Source organism: Linepithema humile, chromosome 1 (genome assembly GCF_040581485.1).
Source record: "Linepithema humile isolate Giens D197 chromosome 1, Lhum_UNIL_v1.0, whole genome shotgun sequence".
Taxonomy (NCBI): domain Eukaryota; kingdom Metazoa; phylum Arthropoda; class Insecta; order Hymenoptera; family Formicidae; genus Linepithema; species Linepithema humile.
The window spans coordinates 28,664,374-28,678,714 of record NC_090128.1 but is presented as its reverse complement, the minus strand read 5'-3'; the positions used below and the strand labels follow the sequence as shown (position 1 = coordinate 28,678,714).

The 14,341-nt window shown below is 37.1% G+C and overlaps 1 protein-coding gene across 7 annotated transcripts in view; it reads left to right on the top strand.

Annotated features, from left to right (window-relative positions):
- LOC105670169 (bicaudal D-related protein homolog) overlaps positions 1 to 14,244 on the top strand; it is a 30,501-nt gene extending 16,257 nt beyond the window's left edge. For all 7 annotated transcript variants that reach the window (XM_012363533.2, XM_012363530.2, XM_012363528.2 and 4 more), the window contains 4 exons: positions 9,130 to 9,462; positions 10,177 to 10,346; positions 10,693 to 11,011; positions 11,201 to 14,244. In XM_012363533.2, coding sequence (XP_012218956.1) covers positions 9,130 to 9,462; positions 10,177 to 10,346; positions 10,693 to 11,011; positions 11,201 to 11,821 — 1,443 coding nt within the window. In that variant the 3' untranslated portion in view covers positions 11,822 to 14,244. The remainder of the gene's footprint in view (positions 1 to 9,129; positions 9,463 to 10,176; positions 10,347 to 10,692; positions 11,012 to 11,200) is intronic.
- The last annotated feature ends 97 nt before the right edge of the window (positions 14,245 to 14,341 follow it).

The window sequence follows — 14,341 nt, the reverse complement described above, 5'->3', positions numbered from 1 at the left end:
CAACAAATCGGAATTAAATTCATACTGATGTAAATTATTCTGTACGTGTGCATGGCACCGTGTGGAATATTTAATCTCGCAAAATAACTGGAAATTAATATTATTCTATTTCGAGGAAATAAGTTGACAACACATTTATCATATACATATCTTTTATTTTATAAAGAAAACGGTACATGCACTAAATTTATTAAAGTATTACTTAACAAAGAAAATAATAAACAATTCTTAATCTGTTTGTCACTAAAAAATAAAGGATAAATAGTGGATATCTGAATAATTGCAATTGAAATTTATATACACATTAATTTTGTTACTATGAAATGTGGCGCTAAAAATTATATTGCACATTTCGAAAGATTATATAAGCACTTCAAGGCCCAATAAAACATTAATTTTCTTTTTCGCAAGATGCTGAAAGAAAAAAATAATATTACACTTGAAAATATTTTAAGCCGACGATAATGAAGTAAAAGTATTAATTATTATTTTTTGATAATAATACCTTTTATTTGAATGAATCATGAGCTGATTCATATTTTGCGGGCTTCATTCAAAACAAAATGGGACGCTTAATTAGATAATTAGGCTAGTAATCTAGCGCGAGTAGGAATCCTCGTGTGCGCGCCTCATTGTCCGCCGCATTCCTCGTGAATAATTATGGGCCTTTCAGCTCTTTCTCGCGATCAAAGCCATGAATAATAAATTCTCTCAGTAATAGCCGCTTCCTCGTACAAAGAGTGCAACCGACAGAAGTTTTCTCCCACGCGCGCGATAATGGGATCGATTAGCTAGGCGCACCGATCCAACTAGCTCGCTCCTTCGGAATCGCGTTTCGTTGCGGCCGATAAACGCGCCGCGCGGGAAATTACGCAAGGTTTAACTCTGCGCAATTGTCGTGGGTTTCTTCACTCTCATTCGCGGATTCATCCACCCCCAGTCGCCACTTTACTATATGCTTTAATGCACACTTGACACATATTCCGTTGCTGTTGATCGATGATCTCATTTGAATTGGAGAAAACTGCGACGAAACCAAAATTGGCAAAGTGCCTTGGAGGTGATTTCTAGTGTTATAAAACATTACAAATGATTTATAGTTGTAAAAGAGAAATTTTACTTATTTATTTTATTTTTCAAAATAAATATAATAATAATAAAAAGTGAACGTTTTGCTAAAAAGAGATTTGCGTTAAAGAATTTATTATTATTATATCGTTATTATTTTATCCTTTTTTTTAATTTGTAATTCATGATACGTTAATACATTCCATTTTTTTGTTCTGAGATGAAATAATTCCAATTTTCTACTCTTATACAGAATTTTCTCGTGACGCGAGTTGTTCACATTTGAAAGTTTTTTTACGGTGAGAGGCAATCTATTCTATTGTTCTTTTTACTAAATATGTTCCGTTCTACGACGTAACGAATGGACCCCGTTGCGCTACTTCACGATCACCGCCGGACTCGTCACAGGCCATTGCCTCGCGATTACAGGCCTCCCTTCGCCTTCCTTGCTGCTCCGTCCGATTGCGCGCGCTCGGCATTATCGTTTTCTTCGAGGGAAAGTGAACGAGGTGCGACGCAATAATTCTTGTGCGTCCAACCGACCAATTGCAACGCTACAAAGGCGTAATAGTAATTAATTCGCGATTAATAGCGAAATTTCTTTTCTTTCACAATTGTAATGATTATTGATTGGAATAATAAATCGACTCTTTGAAAAAAAATTTAGTTGTGCATATAAAATGTATTAATTGCTAGCAATTTGATTAATTTGATCGTTGGATTTTTAAGTAGAAATTGTAATAAATTTAGATACAAATAATTATAAATAAATAAAGCATCGATTGGCTTTATTTGACGTTAGTAGAACGTATTTCATTAGTGCTTAACTTTATTTATGCTAGTCTCAAGGATATTGGTTTGATCTTTTCCCTTTCAAAGACAGCGATTTAATGACGTAGAGAATGACGGGGATGTCTATCAAGTTGGACGTTGGCAAACATTTGCGCCATGGAGGTCTCACTTCTACCGTGTAATTAGATTGGTCGCGACTCGAACATTGGCGCATTTTGCAACAAAATATTCTCGGTTTCGCTTTAATCGCGTGACTACGACGGCAAATAAGAGAATTTCAGAATATTTAGAGACGGCAAACTTCGATAGAAATTGCTTGCATTTTTAATTCGTTTGCTTCATTCTGAAACATTTAGATTTTACAATTTTTACAATTTCTTTTTGAGATGGAAAAGTCATTAAAAGAATACATATATAAATGTGTGAAAATTATCACATTGCTGCGCACTAAAAGTTGTAAGTTTGAAAAAAATACAAATATATGCTACACATAATTTATGGAAAATTTAATACAAATAAGAAGCCGGAAAATTTGTGCTCTTTCCAAGCGTTTAACGGTAAATTAAAATGTCTCTTTTTTTTTAAATTGAAGTTTAACATCGTAGAATCTGCTACCTAGATTCTACTTATGGCGCGTGGGCACGAAAGGCACGAAGCTTCGTCGTGACAGGACATACTAAATCGAAAACATTAATGTGTTCGTGCCAGTCGCGAGTTTCACGACTCCTCCAGTGATCTGTAGACGATTAACGGCAAGCGTTGTAATTCATCTTTTTTTTTTCATTTCTCAAAATGTCGTCATCTCTATCGTCGATGCTGACGCCAATGTTCGGTGTGTCGCAAGAGCAGGATGAGCGGAGGATCGAAAATTAGACAGCAGTCGTGAGTCACGACTCTAGGATCATCGATAGCAAGACGCAATCGTCTGCAATTGCTTGCGAATGCGCGCGTTCGCGTGCAGCTTATTGTATTCTATAAATTATAGATGCTACCGATCCCGCCGACCGCTGGCACCGCGTCGACGGTCACGGAACTGTGACGCATTGCGCGTATCGCGCTGGCAACAAATACACGGATAGCGTACGTTCGATAGCGTTAGCAAATCGCGATCGTATGTTCAGGCTTAAGCAGACAAGGACACGGATTGTGAACCCGTTGTCTATATTTAAGCCCTTGCAATCCGTCAGAAGTTTCGTGCTAACTTTTGCGCTCTATATCAGTGCTCTAAAATTCTAATTGAGTAGCGGGATCTACAGCACGGTCTAAATAAAGTCTTCCAAACATGTTCCACGGCCACTTCGCGGCTTAACAAGTTTCCTCGCACAAATCACGCGCCTCGATAAAGGCAATGTTCACAAGTTCACGAAAAAAAAAAAAATGTCAATTTCGAATGTGACTCATCGCGGTCGCGTCCAAGAGACTTCAACGCGCGTATTTTCCCCGAGCACCGGTATTTCTGGCTGGCGGCGTATTTGTGCTACACGGCTATGTGTCGGCGCGCAACCGCCGCAATTGGAGCGGCGTCGTTGCTCGGAGAACGGGATGTCGAAGATTCATGATTCATAACATCGAGCTGGGGGCGCAGCTTCTTTATACACGCGGAAGAACACGTGCCAATTAAATCCATTTGATGACTCAGTCTTATGCAACAATTTAATCGCAAAGGCTGAACATTCTTTTACTTTTTATGTTTGACATTACTTTACGAAAAAATATAACACATAAATGCATAAATATCGTTTTTTCCATACGCATTACATAACATGCAACTCTGTCTTTACTAATGTCGGCTCTGCAACGATGTTTTATACGCATCCTTTCCGTGCAGGATCAAGACAATTGCTAGTGAGACGTGAAATTTAGCACGGTGTGTGTCTGAACGAGATAACAAACATTGGCAACTGGCGATTTTAAACATTTACGCTGAATTGTTCTATTGCTGAACACTTGGAAAATTGTTGAAGTATTTTTAATTATCTTCATACGCGGCGAAAGTTTCTTGAAAACCCTTTCATCACGCTCTCTACAATGTTAAGCGATGTGTTGTTTGTTGTTTGTTGGTCTTTCATGGACTTTGGGGATCGGTGAACTGTAGTCCTGCGGGCATGCTGGCGATCGGTCGATGAGTAACCATGGGAGACCAAGGCCGTGCCTTCTAGCTCGATAAAACTACCACATCGCCCTACGATCCCTTGTATACTTGAATGCACGCTGTTTTTCGTACATGTGTGTGTGTCACATATTTTGCATGACAGACAAGAATGACGTTTGACGTCTAATAAGAGCGTCTATCAGCTTAATGACGGAATAATAAAGTATTTAAGGCTATCTTCCTAAAATGAATTAAAAACGATGATGTGAAAATTTATAATGGATGAAAAAAATTGCAACAGTATTTTGATGTTGAAAATATTGAATTTGGACTCAAACGAAGTACATAATTAATTCATACAAATTTTGATAAGCTTGTTTACATAGTTTTTTAAAACTTTATCAATTTACTTTATCAATAATACTCTATCTTATCATTTTCGATTATCATTCAAGGAAGAAATTACTTGTCTCGAGCATCACGTGACACAATAATGCGATTATAATATGTTCGATGATACTGAAAACGAATGTTAACGTCCACCTCATCTAAAATATAGATAAGCCACCGTGCTAAAAATGTATTTATTTTCCCATCAGTACTTTTGTAGAATCAAGAGACACGGTAGTGTCTCGCGCCAAGTTCACGCGCAGCGCGCAACGCAAGCGCAAGACCGACCGTGTATCTTTACGCGAGCCCGAAAGTTGAGACGAGCCGAGATTATCGGATCTCGATAACGGCTGGGCCGATTGAGTTGGCAATAGGCTCAATCGATAGCGCATACCCAAATTACATAAGAAAAGTCTGCTTGTTTTTGCTCTGTGTGCTTTATAAAAATAAATATATGCATTCAAAGTCGAGAAATCTAGAAAATCATCTCGCTAGGATGTATGTCGCGTTGATATGTATGTCGCTCGTGTCTTATTGGTCAGCGTCATTCTAACATGGCGGCGCTCAGACCTGTCAGCTCGCAGTTTTGATGTATATATTAATTACATTTATATATTAGTATCGATCGTAAAATGTATATATAACGTGTTGTGGAGACGAATAAAGATAGTGTATATCAAAAATAATAGTATTCTTCATAAAAAAAATTTTTTTCGATCTTAAAGTGCAGAAGTGTACACTCTCAGTATTCTGTAGTTAGTTAATTAGTGGACAGAAAGTGTACTTCGTGCAGATGGTGGAATCTGCAAGTTTCTGACGTTAGGTGCGCTGATGGCGCTGAGAAGCCGCGCGGCGCGCGCTTACGTTTGTTTGGCTATTTGCTCATTTAAATTTTTAGATGTTACATAGAAAAATATTAAAATTTTATAGTTATTTGAGTTATTAATTACTAAAGATGTCCGAATAAGCACGTATCAATCCAGCCTGCCGCCGAATGCAAGCGCGCGAAGAGATACAACCGCTCAGCGATTATGATCGCTTTCAAGCGTTTCAAAAATCCTCCTCCCTAAGTGATAAAAATATCGAAGTTGTTTTAATAGGTTTGCCATATGATTAAAATGTTTATAATCAGTACAGCAGCGTTACAAACTTTTGTTCTAGGTTTCCACGCACACAATCGAGGGACCATGTTTATGTGCTGCGCAGAACGCTTTACGCAGCACATGAACATGGTCTTTTGATTGTTGCGTGGTAACCCAAGCCAAGAATTGGTAACGCTGGAATACAGACTAATGCAGGCAGAAAATTATTAAAATTTTATAGAAAGAAAATTTAAGCATTTGTTATTGGCATTTAAAAATGTAATAACTATACAAAAATGAGTTAAAGATTTTTGGAATTTTAAAACAATCTATTTCTCTTATTTCATATAAAACACTAAATAAATTTTTACTATACGAACAATTACAATATCATTAACATTAATTTAACTTTTTTAATAAAAAAAATTTCCAATTAATGCATCTCAATATAATATTTATTTATTAAAACATCTTTTATTTACTATCTACATTGAGTTTACATTTTATAAAGTACAAACATTGTTTTTTTATCTATATAAATAAATTTTCATTAAGTTTTATGAATACTATTCAAACTCGTATTAAAAGCTTTGCATTCTAACACACACGAAAAATGGAGACATTTAATTCTACAGCCGGCAAAACTTCGTCGAATAACAATACCACGCGTGGTGAGAAAGTAAGTGCATTATAGCAAGTCATTTTATAAAATTAATTTTATACCGAAATTAATTCGTTTGGTGAAAACATTGGAAGATAGTTTTTCATTTACATTATACTCGTGCACAAAAATAAACTATAATATTACAAATAGAGAACATGAACTTTAAGGTACATCTAAATATACACGCAAACCTTCCAAAAAAGTTGTTGTATATATAAACACGCAAACCTTACAAAAAAGTTGTTGTGTATTTTACCTAACAAAAAAGTTGTTGTATATTTGAAAATCAACAAATTACCTTTTTAAAAAAAGGTAAAGAAAAGGCGCCAAGTGCACGCAAATCTTCCAAAAAAAAGTTGTTGTATATATAAACCTTTCAAAAAAAGCTGTCGTATATATTATATATTAACCTTCCAAAAAATTTATCTTCCACAAAAAAATGTATATATATTAACAAATAACAAACCTTTCAAAAAAAGTTGTTGTATATATAACCAAATAAAAATTTGCTATATATTCTGCCTATAAAAGAGGTGATATCAGAAAATGACGCCAAGTTTAAATAAAAAACCTTTCAAAAAAAGTTGTATGTATATATTTAAAAAAAGTTGTATATACCAAATAAAAATTCGCTATATATTCTGTCTATAAAAGAGGTGATATCAGAAAATGACGCCAAGTTTAAATAAAAAACCTTTTAAAAAAACTTGTATGTATATATATTACGAAAAAGGATTATATTTATTATATTTAATTATATTTATTATATTTATTTATTAAAAAATTTTTCAAATTTAATCAAAATAAAAAAATATTACAAAATTTCGCAAAAAACTTGGCAGCTGCTGTACTGAACTACATGTTAAATACATCTTAAAATATTATAGAGAATGAAAATGAGCAATAATTTTACAATTTACATGATTAAGTGTTATAATGACTCAAACTGACCAGAGCGGCAAACGGCGACGCGATAGCCAATTAAACTCTTGTTCTTACGGTAAAATTGTAAGTTGATTAGCGTATAGCATCGCCACTTGCCGCTACGTCGCTTCTAGTCTGTTTGAGCCGAAATTTGTTTGCATCGCTTGCTCTAACATGCTCCTACTCGTTCTAATACTCCAAACTAAACTATAGTATTACGTCACATATACTATAGATTAAAGTATGTTGGAATGATTAGGAGCATGTTAAAGTATTGCGATGCAAATCTTATGTAAGTTAATAGTTTAGTACAGCAGCGCCAAGTTTTTTGCGAAATTTTGTAATATTTTTTTATTTTGATTAAATTTGAAAAATTTTTTAATAAATAAATATAATAAATATAATTAAATATAATAAATATAATCCTTTTTCGTAATATATATACATACAAGTTTTTTTAAAAGGTTTTTTATTTAAACTTGGCGTCATTTTCTGATATCACCTCTTTTATAGACAGAATATATAGCGAATTTTTATTTGGTATATACAACTTTTTTTTAAATATATACATACAACTTTTTTTGAAAGGTTTTTTATTTAAACTTGGCGTCATTTTCTGATATCACCTCTTTTATAGGCAGAATATATAGCAAATTTTTATTTGGTTATATATACAACAACTTTTTTTGAAAGGTTTGTTATTTGTTAATATATATACATTTTTTTGTGGAAGATAAATTTTTTGGAAGGTTAATATATAATATATACGACAGCTTTTTTTGAAAGGTTTATATATACAACAACTTTTTTTTGGAAGATTTGCGTGCACTTGGCGCCTTTTCTTTACCTTTTTTTAAAAAGGTAATTTGTTGATTTTCAAATATACAACAACTTTTTTGTTAGGTAAAATACACAACAACTTTTTTGTAAGGTTTGCGTGTTTATATATACAACAACTTTTTTGGAAGTTGTGTTATACTACGTAATGCGAGCACGATTGCATAAACGTAATTAGTATCGCTTTTAGTATCGCGACTAATTAACAGTATTGCCTCACTTAGTAAATGGAGTTAATTAACGCTAACGCTTCATTTAAAATCGGGCCGACGCATTTTCCGACTGTTACATCTTGTTACTGGCTGCAGAGCACGCTATCGCGCATCACGTTGAGAAACTGCATGTGGGAACAAAGCGATTCACGTGTGTGGCCATCACTCAGCGTGTATACTCGCGATGAAACCAGTTCTCGTGTGCTTTGTTATGCACGGAAGCATCGTGTTCGCACCTTTGTCGGCGAAAATTTTTGCGAGCTATTCTGCGAGAAAATACAAATGTGTCAGCCTTCCTGCGCTCTTTCTGAATTTAACAGGAATTGTATTTTTTTTTTTTTTTTTAATTTTATTTTACAATTGGGCAATTGAAAACATCGATGAATATTTATCTTGGAAAACACTTTTGTTTGTTAAAGAAAAGGAAAGTGGAACGGTTGACTTGAGTGGTCAAACTGCATTTAATTATATATTAATAATTTGCGAGCTCCTTTCACTGGATTTTCAACTCTATCAACACCATCTCGATTTCGTATACGTGGGTATAAACGCCCTGGAACATAATTCATGTTTCTGACTCACACGGGTTTCTTTTTCTTTCTAAGTTCACCGAATGACGTCTGCGTGCAATGTGAGACGCCAGTTTTGTGAAAGGGACAACCGGTGAAACTTTGTGCTATAATCTTTTTCAACGTTATGTACGCTTTTGTAGTAAAAGTTATTTAGCTTACGAGTCGCCAAAATTTGTGCCGGATTTGAATAAAACTTTTCAAAATTTCAAAATCGCGAAAGAAATAAATCTGCACTCCCGTAATTGTTAACTAATTAGGAATGTTCTAAGTCTTAAGAATGTGAGACGCCAGTTTTGTGAAAGGGATAACCGGTGAAACTTTGTGCTATAATCTTTTTCAACGTTATGTACGCTTTTGTAGTAAAAGTTATTTAGCTTACGAGTCGCCAAAATTTGTGCCGGATTTGAATAAAACTTTTCAAAATTTTAAAATTGCGAAAGAAATAAATCTGCACTCCCGTAATTGTTAACTAATTAAGAATGTTCTTTCGCTGCAGAGTTTGGAGCAAGAAAGGCATCTGCTGCGAAGAAGACTCGAAGAAGCTAGAGATGAGAGTGAAGCGAGAGCTCTGGAGCTGCAGACTGACGTGGAGACTCTGAGGAGTCAGCTGGAGGAGCAAAATGAGAGGGCGAGGAGAGCGGAACGCGATCAAGCGGTCCTCGTTGCGGAATTGACGGCGCAAAACACGAGGCTGGCTGATCAGCTGAGGGAGGGCGCCAAGCAGGAAGAGCAGCTGCTCCTCGAGGTGAAGGTGCTGAGAGAAAAATGCGCTCTCAGGAACACCACGCTGCAGGATCACGTTAGCAGTTTGGAGATCCTCAGGGACGAGGTGAATATGAAATTTTAATCTCGATACATAATCTCTGAACACCATAATTAGTATGCTTTTGCATATAAAGACGCGAGTTCTTATGGCAGTTTCTCTCCGCAATCTGTTAATATTAAGAGTTTCTTATTCGAGTTTCCTTTTCGTCTAATTTACTTCCGCGAGGAACGGAAGTTGTCATTATTAATCATTATCCATCGGAAGGCAAACGCGCTTCTTTCTCAGGCGGGGCCTGCTGAATAATTCACAGCATCCTTTTTTTTTATAAAAAGGAAGCGGTAATCGTTGTTCACGTTCGCACACGAAATTATGCATGCACTTGCTGGGAAAATGTTATAATCGAATAAAAATGAACGTGACCCTCATCGATCGACTCGATTTCCACGCCCTTTCTTCTCACCTTACAACCGGATATTGTTCATGACGCATGCATGCAGTTCACACATTTGTCTTATATGTTTCTCGATTGTGTATTCTGTAACAAAATAAATTGCACGCTAAAGATAAAAATATATATAATAAAAGAAAAGATATGAATATAACTTTGCAATAAGATTCTTTTGAGAATCTACAACATTTCGTGCATTTAATTTCATGCATAAATATTCATATTTTACATTTTATTTGCAATTCTAATTTAAGTGGCGTAGAGAATTGAAAATTAAGATTCGAAATGATAATTGAATCGCGACATAAATCTTACACCCGCCGTTTCAGGTGCAATTAGTGTCGGCACAAAGGACCGAGCTAGAGAGGCGGTCCTTGGAATTGCGGGAGGAGAGAGCCAGGGCGATAGCGGCCCTCGAGGAAGCCGAGGAGAGAGCCACGGCCTTGGAGCGGCTTAGCCATGAGGCGGAACACCGCGCGAGAGTGGCCGAGCAGGAGAGGTGAGATCAGAATCCGCAGCCTAAGTGCGTCATTGTTGGTCGATTGACACCTAACGCTCGATCGAGCATAATCCACGAGCTACCGTTAAACTCTTCGAAATTCTACAACTGAATTCCAAAGCTCATCCACGCGAGACGAAGCAGAGACCGTATTTATATCGTATCACGGTATTATTATTTGATTATTCAGAGCCAATAATGATTTTGTATAATGCGAATAAAATCAATAACTGTTCAAATACTTCGTTGTAAACTTAAAAAATACTTTTAGCAGCTTATCGAGCGCGCGACAAATCCTTTTCATCGTACGATCCCACGATACGAAATGTGTTGTTATTGCTTTTAGGGATGAACTGGCGTCTGCGTTGGCGGCTATCGAGGCGGAAAGGAGGGTTAGGTCTGGCTCATTACAGAGGCCACCGCGATCCCTGCAAGCGGAAATGGAATGCGAGGAGAGTGGTAGTTCGCTAGGGGAAGAGGACGGAGGTCTGAGGACGGAAGTAGCGAGGGCGACGAAGCGGCTGAGGGAGCTGTGCGCTCATCTGAGACGCGGCGAGGACGACTCGGGCTTACAGAGCGACTGCGACGAGTCTATGCTTGTTATCAATCTCAGCAACTCCGAGGCAGAAGTGAACACCAACGAGCGGGAGGCTCACCCTTCACCTGTGAGTGTTAATTGGAAAAATACACTGTTTATTAAAAAAAAAAAAAAAAAAAAATAGACGCATTTCAAGAAAGCAATTCTAGCTCCGTGATATTTGGCGCGCGCGCGCTTTACAAACTTTCTTCAATGTCACTAATCTTTTTTTAAAATTTATTTTTAACAAATTGCTAAGCATTTCTTACTTTTTTAGACGAACTGTCCGGGTGCGCTGCTGGAGTTAGTCGAAGAAGTTTATAATCTCTCGCTGTCGGGCAGAGGGGCACCAGGGGAATTGGGTCTGGCGGTGGAGCTGCACAGGGTGCGGGAAGAATTAGAGCATTCGCGGGAGCAATGCAAGATGCAGGAAGAGCAGCTGAAGCGACGCGGCGACGCGATTCTCGAGCTAACAAGCAAACTGAGCGTCAGCGAGGCGGAGCTGCGCGGCGTCAGGGAGGAGCGCGACAGGGCTAGGTGCGACATCGAGCATTCCGAGCTGACGAAGGATGAGATTGTGGCGAAGGCTTACAAAGTGCGCGATCAAGCGGTCGCCCGGCAAAATCGTGTCGAGGTGGAGCTTGCCAGGACGCGGATAGACATTCTGCAAGCGGACAGTCAGCTGAAGGAAGCGATCAAGCAAAAGGTCGAGTTGAGTCAGCAGCTGGAGCAATGGCAGATGGACATGCAGGCCCTTCTGGACGAGCACGTGCGGAGCAAACTGACCCCGGCGTCGCAAATCGTTGCCACGAGAAACGGAGAGAACTCGGACATGTCGGCGCCAGCCAGGAAAAAGCGGAGCACTGGCTCGACGAGAAAGATGTTCGGTCTATTTTGACGAAAGTGACGTAACGCGATAGCCTCGCTGCGTTGAACTTTACGCTATCGCGAGCTCTCACGTAGACTGTACTTTGGGTTCCTGCGCAGCTATTTCGTGTGTAAAAGAATCGTAAAAGAGAGGCGAAGAGAACATAGTGCGCATTTAGGTGTACTTACTTTTATAAAGACCGTTTAGAATAGTACTCGGACCACACATTTTTCCACGACGAGGAGAAGAAGCAGCATTCCAGACATTTTCTGTCACGCTCTCCTGAAACTATTTTACATGATGCGTTTTGCATCACACGTTGCGACGTGTAAGACAAACGTTGAATCTGGAACTAATTTTTAACTAGCGATTTTGTAATTAAAAGAATGAGAATGAACGTCGTTGACCAGACGCTATTCCGGACTTGTGCAAGCTTCGGAATCTACACCGACATGAATGTGTGTTGAAGTACGTATATATCGGTGCATGAGTGCAAGAAATGTTGTCGCGTTGCTCGACGAGGCTCCTCCACAGGGAGCCTATTACACCGGTGCTGATGCTTGTGTCGAAACTCACGACTATGTAATTCGAATTTAAGTGACCGGTCTACCGTCGCTTGTAAAAACGCGCGAAAACGCGCGTCCGACTTTCTACACTATTCCCCGACTAGGGAAAGTGACCGTCTTTTTTTTTTCTAAATCGTTCTCGCGCAACTCGACACGCGCTTACGCTAGGCGTCAATAACATTTTTCATTTAGAATTTTGTTGCCTTGAATGCAGTTTTAAATTCACCAACCAATTTTTCAACCAAATTTTTAATAATAATTTTTAATAAATCTTAATAATTTATTTAAATAGCTCTAAATTTTTTAATTAATGGTTATTTACTAAAAGTTCAGAGACTGTGTTCGAAAATGCCTAACCAAGAGCAATTAATGGCGCCGAGTGTAATTATGTCTTTCACCTTCCACTTGACACACCGGCTAGCCGCGTTTTTACCTGTCACTTTTTGTCAAGCTGTTCGATCGATATATACGGCGAACTGTCACTAACTATCACTCATTGACTGTTCATACAAGAAATATTAATAGCATAAAATTACATTGCGGCATTAATAGAGACAACAAAACTAATTATTTTTTATCGAAAGAAGAAAGTTGTTGTCGATGTTTCAGAGAAACTGAAGCTAAATCAGAAAATTCAACTAAAATAATATTTTGATATTATCTAGTTAATGTTTTCAGTTAAGAAAAATTTTCCGCAAACATTTCTTTAATCTTGCTATGACGATTTATTCGCTTTAGACAAATTAAGTGGGTTATTAGCTAATCGAGCATCGCTTGAAAATTGATTGGTCACGGGGCTTTATACAGAAAAAGATTAATCGCCCGAAAGTGTCGAAAAAATGTAAAAAAATGTTAATGTCCAGTCTAGTCTTGGCAAAAGTGATTAGGATCGGCGCAGCCGCTTTTTTTGCGCGAGGACGCGTCACGTCATCCTAATCATTGAACGGAACGAATCATTCTTTATGGTAAAAATGATCTTCAAATGACGAGTTTTTTTATTTTGAACTGAGTTTGCGATCAGCTCAACAAATAATAAACTACGGATAGAGTTACTTGTATCCTTATGTCCGTTTGCTTTGCAACGCAAGGATATCGAATTGTTTTCGATACGAAACATTGTGATACGCTGTGTCTTACGTTAGAATTGAGCAGGAACGCGCTTGCTAATTTATTACGGTTGCATTATTGTATTTATAAAAGAAATTAATTATTATAATAGAAAAAATTAACTTTTTTTTTTTTTAAATTTTATCAACGATTGAATCGCAGAAATAAATAATTTATAGAAATTGCGAGACTTAATGAAATGAGACCTTTATGCATTTGTTACGCATTTATTTAAAAGCGATTCTATTATACGGTTGGATGACTTTCAATATTAAATTAATCGACTATGAATTAATATCCGTCCATCGTTCCGTCCGACAGGACCAATGAATGAATTATCTATGACATGTACATAAAAAAATTGAGATAATGTATATATTGAAAAAGAAAGTCGATCGATCCAGCCGTGATCTCTGATCTTTTAACACAACGATAGTGCAATACCATTGAAATGTTTTTACGATATTAAAACGATATTAATATATTGATAGAAGCTATTAATCGAATAGTGACTGTAACGATGCGTCTTAAGAATCTTCTATTTCGGATTTCGAACTTCCGCAAATCGATCTTAAGAAGCAACGACGGGATTTGATGGCACGTGTGATTCTTCATGTGTATGCGTTGTATAAAACAGCGTGCATCGCAAATTTATGTATTTGTAAATAAATTGTTTTCAAAATGAGCGTATACACTAATCGGAATTGTATAATTGTAAAATTCTCGATCTGATCAATTATGACGACGATATTTATTTAATAAAAGTCTGTTTTGCGATTTCGTCAACTTTTATCCTTATCACAGCCCGACAATTCGCCGTTATCTTTTTAATTAATTTATTTAGCGTGTCTGACTTGGTTTATCTCTCCTCTTGTCG